Source organism: Hesperophylax consimilis, chromosome 19 (assembly GCF_061612785.1).
Source record: "Hesperophylax consimilis isolate HC1 chromosome 19, BYU_Hcon_1.0, whole genome shotgun sequence".
In the NCBI taxonomy this organism is placed as follows: domain Eukaryota; kingdom Metazoa; phylum Arthropoda; class Insecta; order Trichoptera; family Limnephilidae; genus Hesperophylax; species Hesperophylax consimilis.
The window spans coordinates 4,291,134-4,317,228 of record NC_142854.1 but is presented as its reverse complement, the minus strand read 5'-3'; the positions used below and the strand labels follow the sequence as shown (position 1 = coordinate 4,317,228).

The window sequence follows — 26,095 nt, the reverse complement described above, 5'->3', positions numbered from 1 at the left end:
TAATAATACTTTTTTTATTTTTATAACCCAATAATATGTACCTACCTTGACATTGTGTACCTAATTTTGTATAAATTCTGTAACAAAAGAATTTCAATTGCCAGCCTGAAGATGTCCATAATAGGATGAAACCGGTAGTGGTAAAATAAAAAAAGTGGAAATAAGTTTAAAAAATGTTTTATTTTCTATTTTAATAATATATAATTCCACCAAGTATAACAGTATAATAAATAAAGTCCAATTTAAATATATAGCAAAATTTTAAAAATACATGAATTCTTTTGAAATAATTTGTAGACCGCCATAGTGACCGTGTGCAAGTACACGCATCGTAACTCAACAAAAATTGTCCGTATTCTTAATGCACGTGGCCAGTCAACCTGTGAGGTAGCGGTTTAAGTGCTGGCAGAACCTGCCAATCAGTTCTAATTCTTTTTAAATGACAATTTATTCATTCTGCTTGTAATTATCTGTAATCAAACTTATGTACTCAGAATCAGCGTTTGTTGATCTTTGTGAATTAATGTTTTTTAAGCCATAATATTTTTCACAAGTTCCTATATAAACTTTAAAAAAAAAGCTTTTATCTCTGAATAAACAAAGATTGACAGCTAGCGTAACCCCCAGCTGACCAGCGCCAACGGCTAATTCCAGCATTCCAGATTACCTGTCATTATGCTCGGATGTTGTACATCGTAGTTATATGCATGCGTTTATAAATAATTGTTTAATGTAATAAAAAATGTAACATGAACTGTATTTATATTATCTATTTAATTAGCAGAATGATTACTTTGCAATTAACTGAGCTAATGCTTCACTAGCCTTGCAGTATTTTTTTGTGATACTCCACTAAAGACACAACTGCCCTGGAACCAGCAAGATTGGCATCCCCAATTTTTGGGGAGTGTTGTTGGCTGTAGGAAGGAAAGGAAAGAGAATGGTTAGGAAACGCCAACTGGTCTGTTCATATCTGCTCACTAAACATGTCAAAAGTCATTTTAACACATTGACAGACACTTGCCGAAAATCAGAGATTCGTGATATGATAAATGCTGTCACATGTCTTTTTGTGAACTCAATTAAAATCGGTAATAAAAAATGTTAAACTTGAGTGTGACCCTATCGAGTATATAAGTCGCACACCTAGATAAGGGTAGCACAACTCGAAATAATTCAAAATTGAGTTATTGCGATTTTCGGAATCTGCGCCGAAAACTACACAAACTACAAAGACACCTGTTTTAAAATCTCCATCAATAATAATGTGATGGCGATGTAAGTTAGTCTTTCTGAGTTGCTCCACGTACACCCACCACCAACAACAGTAACACATCACCAATTACGACATACCAGCTGTAGGGGAAGGTGCTGTCAATACGCACAAAGACTGGATTATTTCGACTTAGTTTTGTATTCGTGATTAACTGCAGTCATAAAGCGTGAATTATTTTAGTTGATTTGGTATTCGTGATTGAACCTGTCTTGTTTCTCGGGCGTTCTACATATCAACTCCACATACTCCGGTTTTGTTTACAAAAGTAAGTAATTTTAATTTTACTAATTCATAATAGTTGATTAATTTGAGTTGATAAAATTATTAAACAATGATTTAGTCACGAATACTAAAATAACACGAAGTTAATTAATAAACAAGTGATACGTGTATTTGATGATAAGTAATTGAGCAAATAAATATCCTAGTAAAATAAAATACAACATTATATAAAAATATTTTTAATCGGTCACATAAAAATCGAGTAAAATGTTTTTTGCTGTTCCTGAAAAAAGAGGTATTTTGAGTTGTACTACTCTTCATCTAGGTGTGCGAAGTGTTCACATTGTGACGCAAATGGACAAGCTGCATACTATTGGAATACAAAACTTGACTTCCCTGGCCGTTGTTTCGGATTGCGTCTCTGACTAAAAGACGTATTTATGTACATTGTGTCGTAAAACAACATCAATAGATGTTTTGTCTGTGAATGTGTTAAGCGTTTTTTCGATTCTGAATGATGATTCTTGCCTCGGTCTCTCAGTCTGAGATGCAAAAACACTACAAAAATGTGATCATACAAAAAAGTATTTATTAATTTTTTTTACATAATATATAAAGATCTGTGTAGAAACATCGTAACAACAAATAATATATATATATATCCAACAAAACACAACTACAATGTTTATTTTAATAATACCCTGAATATTTATTTTATTTTCCATTTTATAAATACATAATCCGTTAATCTAAGGGAAAATAATATATAACCTTCAATTCTTTTTATCCTTAGGAAACATCTGTCGGTTTCGAAGGAGGAATCAGTCGGTAACTGCTGTAGGATTTAAAGTCAAATCTCTCTAAAGCTAGCCCAGTTTTTTTAACACTGGCTTATCGACAATGCTGTCTGAACACTTCAAGGTAAATCGTCATATTTGGCCACGTGTCGGGAAAGACAAAATACATTTAAAATTTATACCTATGTATTACAAAATTATGGTAGAATCTAATTTCTTTTGTACAATGTTTAACTCCTTTACATAATAAATTTATAAAGTTGTACAAATGCATACAGAGTTTGTCAAAATGAAATGTTATATGAAATAAAGACATTGAAAAAATTTAAGAAAAACTACCAAGTTTTATAGCTCGTGCAGGTGACTGCTCAAACGCTCTTTAAAGCCTACTTTGTATTATCCACAGTCATAACGATAAAAAAGAGCATAATAATAAAGACAGCGGTAACGGCAAAGTCAATAGCAACAGTTTAAAATCAATAATAAAATATAGATAGTATATTTTAAAAATACATAAGCACCTGATAACACAACAGAAACTACTAAATGCTTTTTACAACCACAATTTATTTTTATTACAGACTAATAAAACCTTGTCATGTTTTCAAACCTTCCTTAATCTTTCCCTTATTGTGCTAAAAAAATCCACGCTTTCCGGTGTTGTGTAGTCAATACACATCTCAAAATAAGCGATTTAATATCGGAAAAATATTAATATTCATAGCTAATCGATTATGTTTATTATATTTTATATCAAAAGTGATAATAATTGTAATTTTATTGCTGAAAACATGAAAAAACCATCGGCAGATGCTAAAAAAAACGTGCAGGGCTGGCGGCTGGCACAAACACAGCTGTGCGGTCGTAGGTATCGATGGACTAAATCAAAATATAACTGCAGACGTGTAGATGTCTCGTGTTCCCGCATAGCGAATTAAAGCGGGACATCAATAGCGTGTCATTTCCTCACACACTCTTCGCGTGTTGGTATCACACGGTTGATTGTATTGGTGTATTTGTTCCCGATTTTTGACAAAAATCACCGATTTTTAATTGAATTTGAAAACTATGTAAAATATTATTTTTTAATTCAGTGCATAAATGTTTAGCGGAGAAATACTTAAAATCTGAACCCTGAATTTATTATATTTATAGAGTTATCAAAGTTATTAGAAGCAATGTGTAGTAAATACACACCACAGATAAGGAAAGGTTAACAACAATTTCATGGAACTCTTTGCTCGAGCCATGATGGAACATTTAAAATCACCACGCAAAATCATTCGCACATGCCTTCATAGAGCAGTGTTTAATAAATACATTACTAAAGAGATTTCAAATTATGGCGCTACTGTCTGCAACCTGATCTTGTCAATACCTAAAACTTAACAACTAAATACAATAATATCTTATTATTTTTAAGCAATAATTATAAGCCTGAAACATCTAAGTACATAAATAAGAAAAAAAATATCTAATAAGCAATAATTGTTTGATGATAAATACCAGTACATATTGAATAATTTGGCAGGTTTTGAATAAGCTGACGTAGCGCGATTAGTAGAGCACCTAACCAGCAATGAGAAGGCGGCAAGATTTTTTAAATTTATATAGGTGTTTCAAGCTAATAATTATTGCTTAAAAATAACATCTTATCATAAAAAAACCTTGTCCCTTAAACATTAGTTTATCATTAAAAATAACAATAATATCTATTCACCGGAAGACAAATGAATCTATTTTATTTTTCAAAAATGCACTATTTCTAATTCTAGTACCCTGCACCTAAACTAAGGAACGGATATAGAATGAAAACATAAATAATAATAATATAAGGCACTTCTTCTACAGGGAAACACAAGTATCCGATACTCAAGTATGTGTACTCACGTCGCAAACAACTTGCAGTCTGTGCACGTCGCTACTGAACTCAAAAGACTTACGTCGCCACCAATCATTATTGAATTCTTGAAACATCGAAACTAGAATGCTTTCATAATCACAATCTGGTTGTCAGTCTTTGTTGACTGTTTTGTTTCTAGTACATAATGATCTAAAGCAGTGATAAGCTAGTTAGGAGAGTTGGGACTGAAAAAAATTGACACGGATACCTATGCAGCCAGAGACATTGCGGCCATATACAGAGTGTTGAGGAATGTGCTTGACTTACTTTAACCAGTGATTCCTGGCATTATTTGGTGTAAAAAATATATTGAAATTTTGGATTCCGGTGACATTTTTTTGATGTTTTTTTTTTTTAACTTAAATCATAAAATTAGTAGGTAGAGTAAAGACGCCATTTACCGGGTAGTTGCTCAATTCCGGGTACCCCTTTATGTCGAAACTGGTGCCAACTGCGGAAACCAATCGACCGGTAAAACAGAGATCTTACCATCCGCCATCATAAGGCAAAGATCGACAACTGTCACTCGCACGTTCATTAAGTGGCAGGCATTTTTGCAAAAAATCTGATTAATAGTTTATCAAGGTAGTTTTAACACGGCATATTTTGAACACAAGGGTAAGTGTTTTTTAGAGTTATTATTATTTTTCTTTTAAACTATGTAGTTAAGTTCACACGACATGCATTCTTTGGACATTTTATCGCTCTGTTACATTTCTGTCATCATTTCATTGTTCAGATTTGTGATATCCGCAATACCAGGTACCCGGTAATGGCCAACTTCGGGTACCCGATAAAAAGCTTAATTTATTCAGCTAATATTTGTTTTAGATGGCAACTTCAACACGCAAAAAATGGGATCCTTCAGATATGAAAAGAGCTATAGAAGCTGTTCAAAACAAAACGATGGGATATATGAAAGCAGCCCGGGAGTTCCATGTCCCACAGACTACTTTGGAAGATTACGTGAGAAATAAGAAGCAAATAAGTTGCATCGACAAACTGATTTCCCAGAAGTCTGGAAGAAAGCCTACACTTTCAGCAGGATTTGAAAAACAGCTTGTGCGGTACTGTATTCAAATGGATGAACGGTTCTACGGACTCACTCTCGCTGATGTCAAAAGTTTAGCTTTTCAACTTGCCGATTTAAACAAAATACCACATCCGTTTAACGTCGAAAAAATGTCTGCTGGTGCGAAATGGCTTAAATCATTTTTAAAGAGACACCCTCATCTTGCCAAGAGGAAGCCCTAAGGCACGTCTTTGGCACGTATTAAAGGTTTCAACCCAGACAATGTTTCAAAAATTTTTGATATTTTGGAGGCACAACTAGACAGTGTTGATAATTCCCCAACTAGAATTTACAACGTAGATGAAACCGGTATCAGCGTTGTGCAAAGTAAATTGCCAAAAATATTATCGCTGAAAGGAAAGAAGCAAGTCGGAGCTATAACATCTGCAGAAAGAGGAGCCCCCATAACTGTTATAACATGTATGAGTGCATCTGGCAACTACGTACCTCCGATGCTCATATTTCCCCGTAAAAACATAAAAGCAGAACTCATGAATGGAGCTCCTCCAGGAGCTATATCGGCGTGCCATCCTTCAGGCTGGGTTCAGCAAAATATTTTTACTGATTGGTTTCGCCACTTTGTTAAATACACCAGGCCTTCTAAAGGGGATCAAATTATTCTTTTTCTTGATGGTCATTACTCGCATACACGAAATATTGACGTAATCAACATTGCCCGCGACAATGGCGTTATAATAATTTGTTTACCGCCACATTCAACTCATAAGATGCAACCGCTAGACCTAGCTTTTATGGGGCCATTTAAAACATATTATTCAAAAGCTGTAACTACGTGGTTGAGGAATAATGTCGGAAGAATAGTGACTCCATTACAAGTCGCAAGTTTTATGGGGCAAGCATACCAACGTAGTGCAACTGTTGAAGTGGCCATCAATGGTTTCCGCAAAAGTGGCATATTTCCTTGCAATCGTTTCATATTCAGAGACCACGATTTTGCTGCTCACGATGTTCCAGAACCGGAAGAATCACAAAATATTACGCTAGAAGAGTTACTTGATTCTGGCACACATCTCACTCAGGCGTTGGCAACTGTTGGCACTGTAGATACCCCTGCTGCATCTTCGAGCAATGATCCTATTAGATGTATTGACATTAAAAAACTACCCACTGTTAAACCTAACACAAGTAAAAGAACCGGATCTGCTTGTTTAATTTCAGGATCCCCATAAAAAAACAATTTAAGTGAGTCTTTAGCTAAACAAGATAAGAAAGGCGTCAGTAAATTAAATTTGGTTATAGGTAAACAACGCATTATGAAAAAACAGACGAAAACTGAAAATACAACGAAGATGAAACGGAAGCAAAAAAAAGTGGACACATCAGATTCCAGCAGTGGTGAGAGTAACGATGACTCTGTTATTTTCATGGATACCGACGATGATCCAGATACCGATGAAGAAGATGCAGCGTGCGTTTACTGTAACAAAGCATATTCATCTAATTTCAGAGGAGAAAAATGCATTGCATGTAAAAAATGGGCTCACAAAAAATGGGCTCATGTATAATGTTCCGGTAACGGGAATTTCGATTTCATATGTGATATTTGCCTTAACGGTTGAACTTAACAGTACGAAAATAAACAGCCTTTTTATAACTTAATTAACTGTGTTTTATTAAAAAAAAAAAAAATTTCAAAGCACCTGTAGAAATACTTTTTATGCGTATTACCGGGTACCCGATAAATGGTAGGCATCCTATCACCGGGTTCCCGATAAAAGGCAGGTATGGTACCCGATATAAGGACCTCTTTTTTTCAAAGACAAAATTTCTCCTTTCACATATTTTTCTTTTTGTGTTTTTAAATATGGCCGCTAAATTATTTTTATTGTACATACATGATAAAAGATTAATACAGTTATACACATACAAACTCATTTTCAGAAATTTCAATCATTTCTTCGTTTTATGGCTGATCAAAAAAAAGTACCCGGTAAATGGCATCCTTACTCTATTGGACAGTTATGATCAGGTTGAGGGGTTGGTCGGTTAATAGGCTGAGTGACCAGTGACGACATGTGAAAGAATTTTTTTTTTTAGTTTGGTTTTGAAAAACTAAAAAATAAAAACCAAAAAAAAAGTCGCTGGATTCCAAAATTGCAATTAGATTTTTTACTCCAAATAATGTCAGGAATCACTGGTTCGTCCCTTAACCGTTTGAGTGCCAAAAAATTTATACATTTGCTTGTAAAATGTCACCAAAAAAACATTCTTTTTTATGAAACTATATATTTTTTTAAAACCCCATAAATTCTTTGAATTTTCAAGGATTTCGATAAATCATAATATGATATTGGTTTAGAATCACGCGGAGGAGGATCCCGAAGTCCAGGCGTTTCGAAAAAATGAGAATTTTCCGTAGAAAAATTGGTTCCGGGAGGTACATTTGAAAATGAGTAATTTACGGTGTTACTCTCCATTTCTTGGTCACGATCCGAAGAATTACTGGAAATTCGCATCCTGCGGTTGGGAAACACAGGTATGACATCACTGACATCACTCTCATCAGAGCTACTCTTACTCGAACTTGAATTAGAGGAGTGGAAATCGTCGCTCCCGCTGTCAGACATTTCAGAGGACGCCCTCGACGTTATATTTTTTCAATTAACTAAAATAAAAAAAATAATAAATGAATCTGAAATTTAAACGGTTTACTACGATCTTACAACTATTAAGATAATATTAACACCCTGTTTATAGGGATTACAGTGCAAAAAATCAACTAATCTGTCGTAGAATAAAGAAGAACACGAGAAATGCGATGTGAGCGTGCTTTATGATCCAAGTCTGGGAGATTTACCCTAAATTTCGATCAAATGAGATGGCAATATACAATATCAGGCAAGTGTAATAGAGCCAGAGCGCGTGCTAGATGAGCTAGAACCCAAAGGTATTAAGTCAGTGGCAACATTGGTTTCCATTCAAATTTACAAAGAAGGCATTTCTAGTGTTTATTATCTACTACCGGCATTGCTGGGAGTTATCCTTAGGACATAGACATATTGACTTTTCTGTAAACCTTTTTGAAGTTATACAATTCCTTAAATGATTACTGTGGGTATCCTTATTAGATACACATATACCACTGTGGACTTTTCTGTAGGATTTTTCAAGATATACAATTCCGTAGTACATTATTTTGAGGTATCTCATAAGGTTTAGCTAGCGTTAGCGATGTAATCGCCTGAAAATATTTTTTTTACAACTTGATTACAAAACATTGACATTTCTATACTTTCTATAAATATAATATGCATGGATTATATATTTAAACCTTCCGGAAGAAATTCTCTAAATGATAGTGAAAATCTTATCAAAATCCATTGCGTTGTATGGAAGAACAAAGAGAAACTAATTTTATACTATTTAGAGATTCAGTGAATATTACATATTTCCATTGAACAGATGTGTAATGTACTTTTACTGATTTGAGGAAAAATTGCTGAGATGGCATCGCCCAGGCGTAGCATGTTCAATTCCTCGGCTGGTCAAGTCCTCCATCACAACACAAGTTCACATTTTCCGCTTACTGAGGAGTAGTAGGAGATTTTTAAATATTATCAGATTATTCGTAACCTGGGAATATTTGTCTTTCTTTTGAAAAAAAAAAAAATAATATATTAATCCGTTCCCTACTTGTAACAAATAACTCAATTAAAACAATCAAATTCTATTCTAATACCCCGTACCTAAAAACAAAGAGAAAGTCAATTTCTATGTCATGTAAATTTAGGAACTCCGGCAATATCCAAAAGGTGGCTGTTTGCTTCGACCAATTGCTGTGGCCCTTCCCCAACTTTAGTATGAATCAAATATTGCAAAAGATTCAGGTCTTGTTTATCTATGCTTGATCTAACATTCTCCGGTAACGGTTTCAAATCCACAGCGATACCTTTTAAAAATTCCACATCTTTGTTTAAATCTGTTGGAAAAGTTTCTTTAATCAGTGACAGAGCAAATGGTACTTGTTCCTCCAGCATGTACAAGCAAGCGTTCGGTCCTGCGTCAAACGTGTACGCAATTTTATTACCGCCGCAAGCGACGTTGTATTTGTGGACCATATCAACGATTGCGTGAGAAACTTCGTTCATATATACGCACGGTGGAAAAGTATCCAAACATATCGCGTGAAATTGATTACTGTCTTTCATTGTGATTTCGGCGAATTTTTCAAAGTCCTTTTTTAATATGGCTTCTTTGATTGCCGCTGTGCGTTCTGGTACGCATTTTTCGATGCGTAGTTTCAAGAGATCAGACGTGGCGACACTGTTCTTCATTCCGTTTGTAGAGCTCGTCTTTTTCTTTTTGTCGCTTACGACGATGATTAAAATTCTCATTTGAGGCCAATGGTCGGCTGGAGCGACTTGAGATGCGATCGAATCCGTTCCATCGTCTTTAATTCCCGCGTGCCATTGCACAAATCCGCCATAAACACTTCTGCAAGCACTACCTGATCCCAATCTTGCGATGCTGCTTATTTCTCCATCAACTTTATACAGTTTGGCCAGGGTAGCAACTAAGCAGGCGTAACCTGCGGCGGAAGAAGCGAGACCCGCAGCAGTGGGGAAGTTATTTTCGGAGCAAATATGCAAATTCCAAGAGAGTAGGTCAGAGGTTACTGTCGACTGCTCCGCCGCCCTTTTCTTTATCTCCTTCAAACAATTGAGCAATCTCGCATTGTCGAACGACTCTTCTTTTCCGTTGAGCCAAAGCTTGTTTTCTTTTAACGTGGCACTGGCTAAGATACTAGTTTTTGCGTGCATAACATCCGTAGACAAAGTTGCGCTTAATGAATCATTTAAAGGAATGATGAGAGATTCGTCCCTTTTCCCCCAGTATTTTATCACCGCGATGTTAACGGGGGCGATGCAAGTCACTAGACTCATGTTTAAGATAGTTTTATGCGAATATACTTGGAACACTTCACAACGCAACTTTCCGACAAATTCCGACCTACTGACACTGACAGAAAGTAACGGAATCAATGATCAATTTGACATTGACATTGACAGTTGAGTGTGGCAATAAAGAAAAAATACCTCAATTAATATAAATAGTACCTACATAAAATATTTTTATATGTTTATGATATAATGTTGTAAGTCGTCAGATTTTTTTAGAGAACTAGGGAAATAATTATTTTATTCGGTAAATATACAGAAAAGTGAGAAATGGTTAATAGTTCGTACACACTTTCCGGAAATATAAAATAATGAATTTTAATAGTTATTTCGTTGAAATTAAAATTGAATGTTCACTTGGCACCTATTATTATTGATGTAAAAGTTTAAAGGTTAGTTAAATTTCTTCTTCTATTTAACCCAAAATATGAACTTAGACACCTTAAATCGGTTCTTAGTTTTGGTTTAATTTTTAAAAATACATAAAACTAGCTTAAAAACTTTTTAATATGATTGTTTCAAAACGTATTAAAATAGTAGTGGCGTAAAGAAAGGATGCCAAAACAAAAAAAGCTTTTAAAGTGAAATTTATGAAAAAAAAATTAAAAATCGTTTTTCCATTTTCGGTCACTGAAAAAGTTTCTCATTGTTATTTACCGCATCCCACTTTTTGTGTATTTACCTTTTATTCGTATTCCGATTAACACACGTTTGCATGTACACGAATAAAATGCAAGAAACACACAGATTTTATTTACATATAAAACAATACTCCGAGTTTTGTTTTACGTTCCGCCCTTCCCTCAATTTTTTTATAATTTATTTTTTTGAATATTTCAATTTTTAAAAATAAAAAGAGTCGCTCCTTCGGCATCATGGTGGTACAGGTTGACATAATCAACTTTGGAGTAATTATTGCAAATTTTAGGTATGTATGCGAAAAATGATTCAAGTAAAAAATCGTTAGTTCCTACTTTAGCACACTGCACAAACAGATTTTGATAATCCATACACACTACTACGAATCTGGGAAAACTTTTGTACCTAGCCGAAGGGAAATTTTTTTTTGGGCATGACAACACTTCTGTTTTCTATTCTCTATGCTTCATATTTATTTGAATTTTAAAAGTTTGTTGAAAATCTTTGATCGCTGGTAAATTTTTGACATTTCGTTCGCGGAAAACAGAATAAACTAACATTTTCGAACAAAGATCATACAATTGACTGGCAGCGGTGTTTACAAACTCTAGTATTTTCGCTTAAAAGTTTATCAATATAAACTTGGAAATAAACATATTATTTCTCAACGGGCAAGGGTTATTTTGCCTTGAATCTAAAAATGAAGGAAAACTGCTCCCCATCTTACAATCAACAACCTAAAAAGCAAGTCCGCTTCAATACCTCACTGAAGATGGCCTCTTCGCCATCGGACCACCAGTTCCCGAGGCCTTTATCCGATATTCAAAACACAAACATCGAGAGAAAACAACACGAACAACATTTATTACTAAAGCAATGTGAAACACATGAACCGATATTCAATTCAAATGTCGTTATTAAAAATAAACCAAACCCGAGTGCGTATTTCGATAAGGACTGTGTTATAAACTTACCTTCGAAACAAATCTATCCCAAATCAAAATTACAAGCAACTGGACAAAATTTTGCATTGCCGAAGCCTTCTGATGATTTGGATTTGAGCATTCTAGATTCGTTTGGTGTTTTCAAAGGCAATGGACATGATAATAATGACAAAATGAATGGATTAAGCCGAAAGATGTATGAGAATGACACGCCATACTGTTTTTCACCTTCTAAAATGCCTTTACAAAGTGTCTACAATCAAACGCCATCTGAAAAACTGTTCAATCTTACTCCAGGTAACTATACCTATTTACTATATTATTTTATTTTATATATCGTGGTGGACAATTACCAATCTCCATAAATAAACAATACATTTAGATGAAATCAATTTAAAAAATGAATAGGCCTTTCCTGTGTTTGGTGACCAGATCTGTACTAATAGTCAGGTACTTTTTTAACGTTTATCTTCTCCTTCAGCTTCACAACATAGACTAGCTTCGGGCTGTTGGGACTCTTGTGCTGTGTTAAAAAAAATTAGCGCTTATAACTCCATTGTAACCTCTTTCTCATGAGTGACACATGCAACAAACATAAAGGTTACAGTGGAGCTCTAAGCGGCAGAAGTATAGGCTTACCCGGAACCAAATATCTGCAGTTGGGTTACCAGTAATGCTGTAGATACTCTCAGTATCCATTCAGAATCGAAACGTTGCTTGAAATGGCTTTAGCCGTGTTTTGGCTGAGGTTGGGTGACCAGATCTGAATAATCGTATACTTCTTAACCTTCCTCTTCCTCATCTCCTGGTGACCATCACGTTTGGTGTCCTTGTTCATGGGGTGAGGTATGCCCAGGTCTTGGTGGCGGATGTATCTGCCCACATACTGCGTGGCGGGAGAGGCCGGAGAGATGTATTCATACGTTGGTCACTCCTGGACTCACTGCACCCCAGGTTCCTACCCCTCGTACCTTTGTTGTTTTCCTCAAGTATGAAGTTGATGTAGAATTCTTTTCTCTTTTAGGTTTGATGAGTTCAGCTGCTCAATCTAAAAAAGATTTTCATGCTGACAAATCTGACTCCAATCCTGGTCTGGGTTTTTTCACCTTACCTAACTCCGCCGGATTATACCAAGATAAAAAATCTGCGGCAACACCCGGTGACAATGTTGCCGCCGCTAAAAATAACCTGATGAATCAGAAAACCAATCATTATGAACATAATTTTGGTAATAAACAAGATTTTAATGTCGATTCGCATAGTGCCGGTGTGTTGAGACAATTTGCTGCTGATAAAACTAATGTTGGTTTTATGTCTCAATCTCAAAATGGTAATGGATTCAACAAACAAGAACAAAATTCTAATGGATTCAACAAACAAGGACAAAATGCTAATGGATTTAGCTCCCAAGGACAAAGTGCTTATGGGTTTAGTTCACAAGCACAAAATGTTCATGGTTTTGGTCTGCAAGGAAAAAATGCTAATATATTTGGCTCACAACATCAAATTGTTCAAGGGTTTGGCGCAGAACGGCAAAATGCTGATGGATTTAGCACAAAAAGACAAAATTTTCAATGTTTTGGCTCAAAACAGCAAAATGTTAATGATTTTAACTCACATGGGCAAAATGTTCACGGTTTTGACTCACAAGGGCAGAATATTCATGGTTTTGGCTCACAAGGGCAGAATATTCATGGTTTTGGTTCAGATGAGCACATACAATCCCATGGTACTAATTCTCATGGTTCTAAGACAAACGGTGCACAAGTTCACTATAGAAAAGACAATGTACAATGTTCTAGAACCTCAACTGACCATAACCAACAAATCATAAACCAATCAGAATACGGTCAGAGCTATGAACAATGTTTGCATAGTGATCCAAATAATTACTTTTGTCCTCGCAATGTGAACACGAGACGTCCGTGTTGTAATCAGAGAGATTGCGATCCGCATTACGAAGAAACCATTACGAACAAAGCCGAAATTATTACAAATGGTTTAGAGATGAAACAAAAAGCTATAGAAGCTAGGGAAAAGCTTGCAAAAGGGGGTCAAAATATATTAAAAAACATTGGAAAATGTGATGATGATAAAGAAAATGTTTTAGTTTGTAGTCAAAATACAAACGAACCAACCGTTTCAGATTTGTATGAAATAATCAAATTACAAAATAAACAGTTGCAAATGTTGCAAAATAGAGTCGATAGATTGCTGACTGTTAACGAAGCGAAAAACAACGATCAATGCGAACTTCCCGAAGCTCGTAAAATGCAAGTATTAACTAATGGACAAAGCAATTGCAATTTGCCGCAAGCCGACGTAAATGTAAACTGTATCGAACATATATCAATTGGTGTAATGACGAGTTTTGAATTAGTAATGAGTTCGAATTATGTTAATAAACGAAACGTTACATTTAATCCTGAAGCCATCAATAATCAAGATAACCGTAGAGACGAATGCGTACAAACTACTCCAAGTAAGTCTAATAGCGTATTGTTACAACCTAATAATGGAAAATCTCCGATCTCAGAATATGGTGGTAATTTCTTGGATGGTATAACCCGTTGTAACAAGGCTTGCGCTCCAAATGATCCAGCATCGGAAACTCCCAAGAAACTTGGTGATGATGGAAGAAAGCTCGGCGTAATTGAAGATACCACGCAAATCGATGATCAGGTTACTCCGAAAATGAATGATTTGCACCGAAAAGCTAGGACTTGGGTTCAAAGGAGTGATACTTCACCGGTTGCAGAGAACGATGAGGAGTGCTTTGATGAGTAAGTGTGTTTTACCAATACTCTCAGTATCGCCCCTGTGAAAGACCACTGTTTAGCCTTGTAAAGTGTCCTTGAGGTGATATGGCGCTATATAAATTATCTAATATTATTTTCTTTGTTCAGCTTTTTATTAAATACAGCTATTTGAATTTTGATTTTGTTTTCGTGAATGAATGATTGCAAATCTAGAGTGTGGAAATTAACCCACTTCCCGACATCCGATCGAGCTTAAACTCGGCAGATAGTCTCGCTGTCGATGACAATGCATTCTATCAACTTTTGGTGGCACTCATGCAATCAAACACAGGTTGATTTTTTGGTAGACTGAAGGACTATCTTTGAATAAGGATTTTAATTTTACTATGTACAAACATATTTACTACTTTATTTAATATATTTTAGTTCATATTGGATTTATTACAATTTCTTATCATTGATTTTATTACTTCGTTTTGTTTCTCTAAATAGTATAAAATAAATTGGCTATGTGCGTCTATCTGTTTTTGCGCTTAGTTCCTCTAAACTACGCAATGGATTTCGATAGAATTTTTACTATCATTTAGATAATTTCTTCCGGAAGGTTTACATATACGATACATGCATATTATATTTATAATCAATCAAATATTTTTCCAACAACCGTAATTAAACTCATGATGAAAGAGAAAGGGGCCTTTTTGGCCCGCAGCTCTGTATGCCATTATTTATATCAAAAAGTCGAAAAATATTTATAATCAATTCGTAAAAATATATTTTCGGTCACTACATTGCTAAACGCTGGCTAACCCTTATGAGATACATCAAAATTAAGTACTAAGGAATTGTATATCTTAAAAAGGTCTACAGAAGTGTCCGCGACGGTATATCTCTTAAGGATAACCCCCAGCAACGCCGAGTACACGTCAGCTCGTATGTATTTAAGAAAGTCAAACATTGACAAGTTACAAATTACCTGACAATATTTTACTTGGAGCATTTTACGTGTGCAATAAATAAAAACTGAAATCAGAAGACCCGCGTCACCACCAATCAAGACTAGAATGCTTTCATAACCTCACTCAAAACCACTGTTGTAGCTGTCTTTATATTTTGTTGACACACATTGCCACAAAATGTCTGGCGCTAGTGACGTCATGTTTAAAGTCTCGACTACGTAAGTAGCAACATGTGGCTGTGTACAAACCTCCACGCAGATGTATGGTGGTAGTCAAGTATTATTTTTTGCAGATGACACACTTTTATATATTATAGCAAATAATATTGAAGATGCGTTGTCAAAAATACAATATGAACTTAATGAATTATCTAAGTGGTTAAACATAAATAAATTGAAATTAAATGTAACTAAAAGTAAATTTATGGTATTAGGGAAAAAACTAAACGTACATACTGTCCTAAATATAGACAATCAAAATATGGAAGAAGTAAAAGAAATTAAATACCTGGGAATCATAATAGATAACAAGTTAAAATTTAACACTAACTTTGAAATTTTAAATAAAAAAATGGCGAAAAAGGTTAATTTCTTAAGTAGGATAAAAGGAAAATTGGACATTAAAACAAGGATATTGGTCTACAATACCACTGTAGCATCCCATCTAAATTATTGTACAAGTGTAATATTTCTAACAAAACCCAAATTAAGAGAATGGAAGTAATCCAGAACAGAGGCATGAGGTCAATACTGTGTTGTAGCAGGTACACCAGAAGAAAAACCATGCAACGTCAACTCAATATTTTAAGTGTGTGGCAACGATTAGTTTATAATACCTTAGTGTTTATTTATAAGCTAAAAAATAAAATGTTACCTGACTATATGTCAAAGAATGTTAGAATTAATAGTGCAGTTCATTTATATCCTACGAGAAACTGCAACGATTTTAGGCTTCATAAAACACACTTATCAGAAACACAAAACAATATTTATTATAAAGGTTTTAAAATGTTCAATGAACTCCCGGTAATTGTTAAGGAAGCTAAAAGTCTTGCAGTTTTTCGTGGATTATGTCTCAATGTTGTGAAATCTAAATTTTAGTATGTAAGAAGTAAATAATATTGTAGTAGTCATAGAAAATAATATATTAGGTATAAGATGTAAACTCTTATAACTAAATAAAATATACATTAAAAAAAAAAAAAAAATTATAGTGGAGTATTGGATACTTGCTTATCCCTGTTGACGAAGGGCCTTATTAAAAATCCATTGTAGATTCCTGACCAAAATGCTCCTTGTGTACTGTGAATTAACTGGACTTAAATATGCATTTTTTAATTTACAGGACTGAACCAAATGAATGCTCACAGCCAAACGTGGGATGGACCTTCTACAATAATGTTATGGTTAGTATCATTATTGTATTCCCTGAATAAACATGCATTCTATAATCATTTTAACTAAAACTAATTACGCATTTTCGTCATCACAAGAAGCAAGCTGGAGTGTATGCTAGTGGTGTATGGACTCTGCACCAAACAGAATACATAAATAATTCTGGAACAAATCCTATGTGGAGGCATGGAACTTATCCGAGGTTCATGCACCAAAGGGACTTGAAGCAATCAATAGATTTATCCTAGAAACCAGAGCAATGCAAATCTTGCAATACTTAGTTTTAACATAGTGCATAACTCTTGATAGCCCATTTCCCTTAGAATTTTATAAAAACTTCAGACTTAGTTGTTCAAGTAACCTTACGGCAGAACAGACATTCTAGCACTGCATAGCACGACAAGAAGAATGGTGCTATTAAATGAAATGTCTAAAACATTTGAAGTATTTAATTACTCTTTTAATGATCTTAATGTTAGATTTCCGATGATTCGTACTGTTGGAAACTCTACCGGTAGTACAAGTTGTTCAAGAAACCTCACGGCAGAACAGACGTTCTAGCACTGCGTGCATGACAAGAGGAATGGTGCTATTGAATGAAATTTCTACAACATTAGACTATTTAATTACATACTATTTAGTACGAAGAGTAATTATAATTTAAAAAAAAAAAATTATGGGCGAACTCGGTTTACACATAGTTCCCGTGAGCACTTAGGCCATAGGCCCATTGTGCTATCTCCCTTTTTACCTCATTCCTTTAACCTTTCCTCATCTGTGGTGTGTATTTACTACACATTGCTTATAATATCTTTAATAACTCTATAAATATAATAAATTCTGGGTTCAGATTTTAGGTATTCCTCCGTTATACATTTATGCACTGAATTAAAAAATAATATTTAACATAGTTTTCAAATTCAATTAAAAATCAGAGATTTTTGTAAGAAATCGGGAACAAATACACCAATACAATCAACCGTGTGCCATTGCTACGTGAAGAGTGTGCGGGGAAATGACACGCTATTGATGTCCCGCTTTACTTCGCTATACGGGCACATGAGAAATCCACTTGTCCCCAGTTCTATTTAGACCATCGATACCTACGGCCGCATTGTGTAGCTTCGTCTCGTGACCAACTTGTGCAGGGGTACTAAAGTGAATCATTATTTCCGTTCGATAATTAAATTAATAATTTTTGGTAAGTACTTTTTCATTTATTTCCGAATACTGTGTTATACTATTACCTTATATTATAGTATTGAAAAGTGTGTATTACGTAACTATTTATCCGTGCGCTTTCGTCATTTAATCATTGATCTAAGATTTATTTTTGAATATTTATTTCAAATGTTACATTTTTTTTCTTTTTCGTTATAATATTCAGCTAAGCAATACTGCGTTTTACATTATTTACAAAAACACTTACATTTTCAGGAAGAATAATGACTGTCAGAAATTTAACAGAAGAAGAGATAGCGCAAGAACTTGATTATGATAGTGATATTGAGTTTGAAATGAACAATGACATATCAGATACTGAAGATTTGGTTGAACATTTAGAAGAATCGGACTCGGAATCGACTAGTGAAAATGAAGACGAGGGAGAAATACTAGTTTCAAAACATGGATTCGAATGGAGTGTATTACCACCATCATCATCGAGACGTCGGCAATGCAATATTGTCAATGAAACTTCCGGCCTGAAAAATGGTAGTTTATTAGCTAACACAATAAGAGAAATGTTTGCTTTATTTATAAGCGCAGATATGGTGACAGAAATATGCCAAGAAACGAATCGTCAATTGAGGCGTTTACCCGGGAATATGATTGAGCAATTATCCGAAGATGAATTATATGCATTCATCGGTATAATGCTTGCTTCCGGCAGAAATCGCACCCGAAAACTAAGTTTGAATGAGTTGTGGACAAGTGAAAGTCCATTTTGTCAGCCGTTTTTCACGGCAGCTATGTCTCGAGACAGGTTCATAAATATTTATAGTCAGATCCGTTTTGATAATAGAGATACAAGACGAGAGAGATTTGAAGCTTCTTCAGACAAGCTAGAGCCAATTAAGTCGATTTTCAGTAAATTGGTAGATGCGTGTAAATCAAATTACTCTCCATCGCTTGACATAACCGTGGATGAGCGTTTGGCGGCGTTTAGAGGTAAATGTCCTTTTCGGGTATATATGAAGTCAAAGCCAGCTAGGTATGGCATCAAAATATGGATCGCTGCAGATGCTAAAACCGCATATATATGTAACATGCAAATATACAGCGGTATGATAAATAATAAAAGAGAAATAAATCAAGGCAATCGTGTCGTTATGGAATTGGTGGAACCTCAATATGGCACCAATAGAGGCATAACCACAGATAATTTTTTTACGTCAGTACCACTGGCGGACAATCTTTTGTCTAAAAATCTGACCATAACTGGCACTCTTCGCAAAAATAAGAGGGAAATCCCTAAAGAGTTTTTGCCATCAAAAGAAAGGCCATTGTATAGTAGCCAGTTTGGTTTTACATCAAATAAAACACTTGTGTCATATGTGCCTCAGCAAAATAAAGCAGTTTTGCTGCTATCAACTCAATTCCTTGGAAATGAAATAAGCCAAACCGATACAAAAAAACCAGAGATTATTTTACATTACAATAAAACCAAAGGTGCCGTTGACACAGGGGACAAAATGACCTCCGAGTATTCGTGTGTAAGGTCGACAAGAAGATGGCCGTTTCGTTTATTCATGGAAATGTTAGACATTGCTGCACTGAACACATATTTATTATGGATTCAAAAGTATCCGGAGTGGAAAAAAAATAATAGAAGTAAAAGGAAATTATTCATAAGACAGCTAGGTTTAGAGTTGGCTAAGCCCAATGTAATGAAAAGAAAAAACAGCACGGTCAAATTTCACAAACAACAACAAGATGCTTTCGAGACAGTTTTGTCATATTATCAAGAAACACCACCCGCAACTGCTGTTACGAATGATATTACGAGTGATTCAAGAAATGTACTAGTGTCCCGAGCACCGTCGAAAACTTGCAGATTTTGCCCATACAACACAAAAAAAAGAAGCACCATAGTTTGTCATATTTGTCAAAAATCTGTATGCAAAAGCCACAGAAAAGAAAAAAAATATATTTCCTGCCACAATTGCGATGCAATTTAGATTAACAATTTTATATATTTGGTTTTAAATTTTTATTATTTTTAATTTCGCTGTATTGTTTTGTTCTTACATAATTTTGCTGTTATATTTAAATATAATGCATGTGGAATTTTTGATGTTTAGTTTCTCAATATAATATTTCTTTTTACACATTTGTTTATTTCATTTAAAAAAAAAAAATAAGTTTGAAACCCCTGCAAGACTGGCAGCGTAAACACGCGAAGCTGTGTGCGTATAGTCCAGCGCCCATCAGCGGAATCAGCCGCCATTCGGTCACGGACCGTCGTTAGATAAGCACTCCTCGCACGTTTTTTTAGCATCTGCCGATGGTTTTTTCATGTTTTCAGCTATTAAATTACAATTATTATCACTTTTGACATAAAATATAATAAAAATAAGCGATTGGCTATGAATATTCATATTTTTCCGATATAAAATCGCTTATTTTAAGATGTGTATTGACTACACAGCACCGTAACGCGTGTATTTTTTTAGGACAGTAAGGGAAAGGTTAACAACAACCCAGTTCCTTTAATAAAGTTCACCAGGGTTGTTATTGGGTATGTGGCTATGTCTTCTAGTTCTACTGTATGTCTCCCAAGGTATCTGAGCCTAGTTCCCACCAGAGCAGGACATTGGCACCATAGGTGAATTGGAGTCTCTTCATCCTCTTCACATTTCCTGCATCTGTTGGTGTTTTCCACTCTCAATATCTGCATGTGTCTCCTGAGATGGCAGTGTCCCATTAGTAGTCCTACCAGTTCCCTCAGCGAGTTTCTGGCCATATCTAATATCCATGTCCATTTGTCCATATAAAATAGGGAATTCTCTTCACACCAAAAAATCACTTATTATTAATTATTCACATGTAGAAACACTTCAGACACAAGAATACATAGTTTTTATAATTTAAAAAAATCATTTATTAAAGTTATAATGACTTTAAAAACAGGCGCGAACGAAATATTTCAATGCAGCTAAAAACGCCCGGTGATTGATCAAGCGTTCAAGGGCGAACGATGATGTCACTGTTGACCGGCCCGAGTAGATCCTGCAAACCGATGGCGGCAGCGGCGGCAAAGGTGTGACGTAGCACTTGTGACGTAGCGGTCAAAATGGCGCATGACCGTTTTCAGAGCCGAAATAGCACGCAATTTTTAAAACAACTACAAAAAATTGAAAATGCATTTTAAAAAAAAGAAAAAAAAGAGGCACATAATAAAATAATTATCTTTATTGAAATAAATTATAGTTGCGCGTTAGGTTTTAAAATTGAATAGCCTTAAATGTGTACCCTTCACCCCCCTTTGCCCCTTGTCCCCTTTCCGTGATCCGGGCCAGAGACAAGGAGTATTGTTATCAGTGTTATCGTTGCATCTTACCCGCGAACATTTCGTGTCATATTGAAACCCGCATATGTTGAACTCGGCTGTGATCATTTTGGAGCACAATCGTCCAGTGAAACGGTTTTACCCGCCGCAGTGAATTTCACTGTGTTTTTTGTTTTGTGTTAAGTGTTAATGTTAATTGTATGCAAACTGATAAGAGAGCAGAACCAGCGGCTTAAGGAGAACGAGACCAGGGTAAGACTTTGGCCTTTCCCACTCATTTTCCTCTTGCAAACACTAAGGCAATTCAATTCGTTTTTATTTGTCTTAGTCTATATCGCATCCGCAATACCGCAACCCCCCGCACAATTGCGTACGAAAGAGTTCCGCACAACCAAATTATTTACAAAATGCACGAGAATTCCCTATTAAATACTTCTAGTGTTTTAGAAATTTCATTCAATAGCACCATTACTCTTGTAATGCTATGCAGTGCTAGAAAGTCTGTTCAGCCGTGATATTTCTTGAACAACTCGTACTATAAATGATCTTAATGTTAGATTGCCTGATGATTCGTCCTGTTGGAAACTCTACCGGTAGTACGAGTTCTTGCGCAAAACGTCATGCTGGAAGACTACCGCGATCCTACTAGCAATACGTGTTTTGTATGGAAATATTTCCTTCTCCTTCCAGCAGTGCTCTTGAATGTGCCCGCCATGTCCAAACGTCTTGCGGAAGTGCGCAAGCTCTCCTCGTGTATACTAAACCTCCATAACGTTCCGACTGATGGTCCTTCGAGCTAGGCAACTGTTTTCTATGCAGTATGAAATAAATTCTCTTTGTTTTCTTTATTATTTTGTATATATTCGATTCTTTTTCTTTTTTATCTTACAATATATTTTTTTAACTTTATATTCCACCCCGAGATCTGGAATAAACAATGCTAAAAAAAATGTACTGTCTTATAATAATTTAAATAGATATAAAAGTATATTATAGATCTGCGCTGTTTTTGTTTTACTTTCAGAGCCGTGTGAATAATATGCTTAGTCCTCCCAACACAAACAACTCATCACCAAATGTTGTGTCCAGGAGACACGCCGCTTTGGAACAAAGTCAGCAAGGTGCCAGCACACAGAGGTAAATATATTTTTTTAATTCTATTGTATATGTGGTTGCCACCAAAAACAAACAAAAGTTCAGGCCTGTTTTTTTCTCGTGCTCTTCGGCGGTCAACGTACAACTGATGTCGTAGTTTATTCAAAGCATTATCGAACCCTCCTGGTGCCAAAAATATGGTCACCTGTTTTGTCTCTAGCTTGTCGGAATGATAACCTAGATTTTATATTACGGCGAGTCTATCAATCTTTATTCAGTGTTCCATGCCTCACTGCCATAAACGGAATTTCAAAATAATAATGTATAATTATAATGATATTTAGCATAAAGGGTACATTCAAACTTGTTCGTGTCACCTACAGAATTCCGAAATTTCCACTGCAGGTTTTGCAAGTCAACGACTCAGATTTTGAAAGAAGGGGGGGTGATTTTAGATAAGGCTCGATAGAAGAGAGGATGTTTGTTTAGAGAGGGACAACTCAAAAATGTATTATGTAGATCTAAAGTTACCACTTCTAGGCCAAAGAAAGTACAATGTTGTTTCACAGAATTACTTTTTAAAAATTCGGAGAAATATATGGCAAACTTTTAAATGCAAATACAAAGGATGGTGTTCTGTGTTTCTAAAACTATTTAAATTATGTATTTGATGACTTGCATGACTTTTTACGAGTCCGTGTCAGGCCGAGAGAAATATCTCACAAAAATGCTCTAGGGGTTGATTTAATGCAAGATCTTTAACTTTCAGAGTGATCTACGACACACCAAGAGATTTGGCAATTAACCAATTCTCTTGCCCCTCTTCAGAAGTGAGTCTCCACATGACACAGCTGGCTGCAAAGTACAACGTTGCCAGCAAAGCTGTGCTCCCCAAATCCTTCACTGCTCCTATCTTGGCACAGTCACCGCTGTACGCTAATGCTAATAGGGGCGACGCCAGGAATGAAATGTCGTTTGCGACCATGCAGTATATGCAGAGATATCAACTTCTATCTGGTATGTTTAATTTTTATATTAATTGTGGAAACGGTGTAGAGGGAGGAGAGAAAGTTCTGGGAAGGAAAAAGGTATGAGGGTTGGTTAGGAATCTGGCGGTCAGTGTGTCCAGGACTTATGGACGCATGAATCCATCCTTTCCGCTGTGATGCAAGGCGATGGGTCGAGAGACTCCATCTGGAGAGCTCAAAGGGTCTCCCTTAACCAGACTCTCTCGACCCGACTCGCCACGCGGCGAGACCTGAATAAACCTCGCCCCTGCTAAGTCACCAAAGGTAGCCAACCACTTGGGGTGACCTACGGTGGAGGCAAGTCAGGCGACGTTCCTGCATTACGAATAACCTGATAATAGATATGATTTGAGATTTGCCAAAATTATTATGGTGATTTATTTTTGGGGTTTTATGCCTTCTTTAGCCAACGTTTCGGAAAGCATTACAGTATCCGTCATCACTGCAGATGTGTAATCAAAGATTTTGTTGTAAGTAGATGTGATACTGTGCTGTCAGCTCAATCCTCTGAGAGCTGGTATTGCAGTATTTAAAATAGTTTTTTGCATTTAGTTTTGGTGTAATTACCGGATACCAAGAACTGTTGAACTTTATTAATATTTATGGGGTTTTTGTGAATTTCAATTGCCTCCGTAACTAGGCGTGCTTTATGCATTTTGGACTTCAATCTTCCCAGGACTTCAGGAACAAATTCAAAGTAATGACTGATTTCAATTAAATGCTTCGTAATTGCCGATTTGTCAGGATGGCCGAGTTTACATGCTTGAAAGTGTTTAGAATACAAATTCTAAGTTTTAAAATGGATATTCCAGCAATTTTGTTGAACTACAAGACTCTTTTAATTAATATTAATATGCTTATATTGTCAGATAGAAGAATTTTCAAGAAGAGTTATAATATAATTATAATGGTACTTCTATATAAAATTCTAAATTAAGCATTTGATAATCCAGAATTACTTGAATTGATAAACTTTCAGATTACACTAAGTAATACTCGAAGTCGGAATTTATTTCAGTTCAGAAATTCTGGAACTGACCTCCACTTATTTATTCCTCATTCCCAGAATACTAATGGAGATAAATATGATGCCAAATTGTGGACATCTTCAATTTATCTCAATAAATTCAATAGATTGTTGCTAGGGCAGTTCATGTAAAAAAATGTGTCTATTTTTTACTATTCCCGTGTAAAAGACTCTACAAAAGTTGATCGCAATTAATAATTACATAAATATTTTGATAGTGTTTAAATATGATTTGATATTACATTTTGTAATTTACCACTCATTATTTAAGGGTTTTGTTTATTATTACAGTGTCGAATGAGCAGCCGCAAGTGGCAGTGGATAGAGGAAATGCTAACTATGCCAACCATCGTCCTCGGACGCATTTGAATCCTGTTTACAATAATCCCTCGAGGATTCTGGACATCACTACACTGAAGCAACAATCCAAGTTGCTATAAAATAGAATATATTTTACAATCATCCCTTCCGAGTGACCTCCACAAATATTCTCAACGCTTTGCGGTCCAATTCGCCTCCAGTCCTCTGTACTTTCCGTTGTCCACTAACTTTCTTCCCACAGTCTGACCGCTAACCCATTCACTCATTCTTCTCCTCGAGTCAAGGCTCCTCCACTCCTCGGGGTTCTGCGTTGCATGAAGAGCTGCAGAAACTGACATACCGGACGCCAGTGATACAGCGCGTCGGTGACCTTTTTCTGCTTCTCCTGCTAAACACTATGTGTCTCTCCATGTTGAAGTCCTCAGTTTGGCGAACAACCTGTCTGAAGTATCTTAAAATGTGCTGTAGGCAAACAGTTTCAATTCAATTTATTATTTTAAAAACATTACGAAATTGTTCATTTTAATGCGTTTTTAAATACATCTTTAACCGTTTGGGTGCCAATCGTCGATTTTCGTCGATTCGTGTTTTAGCGAAGATTGCCGATCGTCGATTTCCGTCGATTGCGTCAGTCGTGTTCTGATTCGCGCGTACGTCTGTACGTAAAATTCTCATTTTTTCGAAACGCCTGGACTTCGGGATCCTCCTCCGCGTGATTCTAAACCAATATTCTTTAATAAAACACAGAAAATATCATCGAAATCCTTGAAAATTCAAAGAATTTATGGGGTTTTAAAAAAATATATAGTTTCATAAAAAATAATGTTTTTTTGGTGGCATTTTACAAGCAACTGTATGAATTTTTTTGGCACTCAAACGGTTAAAGAAGAATTACAGTAAATTATAATTGTAAATAATATATATTATAGATATACACAGTGCATATATTATCTCTACTATACTCGTACATAGTATCATATTGTTCCAATTCAATAACAATAGTGACGAGATGCTGACATTTTACAATGTGTTTTTCGGTTAAAGCGGTTTATTTGTAACGAGAAATATCAGTTATTTAATTACTAAATTTAGCCTGTCGAAAGTAAAAGTAAGTTCCTTGTGATGTCTCACAAACATTAAACAGATTTGGTGCGTTTTTTCGAGACTCGAAAAATTAAACTATAAACAAAATATACTGGTATTTAAGATATAAGTTTATTGATTAAAAAA

At 35.4% G+C, this 26,095-nt stretch overlaps 3 protein-coding genes across 3 annotated transcripts; 2 read left to right on the top strand and 1 right to left on the bottom strand.

The window, feature by feature from the left end:
- Positions 1-83: 83 nt before the first annotated feature.
- Positions 84-10,260, bottom strand: Mvd (mevalonate diphosphate decarboxylase). The gene has a single exon (XM_089643478.1). The coding sequence runs from the start codon at positions 10,172-10,174 to the stop codon at positions 9,008-9,010; it is 1,167 nt and encodes a 388-aa protein (XP_089499604.1). The 5' UTR covers positions 10,175-10,260; the 3' UTR covers positions 84-9,007.
- Positions 10,261-11,437: 1,177 nt separating this feature from the next.
- Positions 11,438-24,996, top strand: LOC149414679 (uncharacterized). Its single transcript, XM_089643477.1, has 6 exons — positions 11,438-12,069; positions 12,797-14,555; positions 16,835-16,895; positions 22,419-22,531; positions 23,259-23,506; positions 24,836-24,996. Exons 1-6 carry the CDS (start codon positions 11,529-11,531, stop codon positions 24,982-24,984), a joined length of 2,871 nt encoding a protein of 956 aa, XP_089499603.1. The 5' UTR covers positions 11,438-11,528; the 3' UTR covers positions 24,985-24,996.
- Positions 18,330-22,194, top strand: LOC149414680 (uncharacterized). The gene is made up of 3 exons (XM_089643344.1): positions 18,330-18,525; positions 19,462-19,989; positions 22,085-22,194. Exons 1-3 carry the CDS (start codon positions 18,330-18,332, stop codon positions 22,192-22,194), a joined length of 834 nt encoding a protein of 277 aa, XP_089499470.1.
- Positions 24,997-26,095: the final 1,099 nt, after the last annotated feature.

Bases quoted from the DNA above. Each gene is read 5' to 3' on its own strand.
- LOC149414679 (XM_089643477.1), top strand. From the start codon at position 11,529: ATGAAGGAAAACTGCTCCCCATCTTACAATCAACAACCTAAAAAGCAA. The intron at 14,556-16,834 runs GTAAGTGTGTTT...TTTAATTTACAG, and splicing joins GATGAGGAGTGCTTTGATGA to GACTGAACCAAATGAATGCT. The intron at 23,507-24,835 runs GTATGTTTAATT...TTATTATTACAG, and splicing joins GAGATATCAACTTCTATCTG to TGTCGAATGAGCAGCCGCAA.
- LOC149414680 (XM_089643344.1), top strand. From the start codon at position 18,330: ATGACTGTCAGAAATTTAACAGAAGAAGAGATAGCGCAAGAACTTGAT. The intron at 18,526-19,461 runs GTGTATTACCAC...AAAATAAAGCAG, and splicing joins AAAACATGGATTCGAATGGA to TTTTGCTGCTATCAACTCAA. The intron at 19,990-22,084 runs GTCAAAAATCTG...TTCTCCTTCCAG, and splicing joins CACCATAGTTTGTCATATTT to CAGTGCTCTTGAATGTGCCC.
- Mvd (XM_089643478.1), bottom strand. From the start codon at position 10,174: ATGAGTCTAGTGACTTGCATCGCCCCCGTTAACATCGCGGTGATAAAA.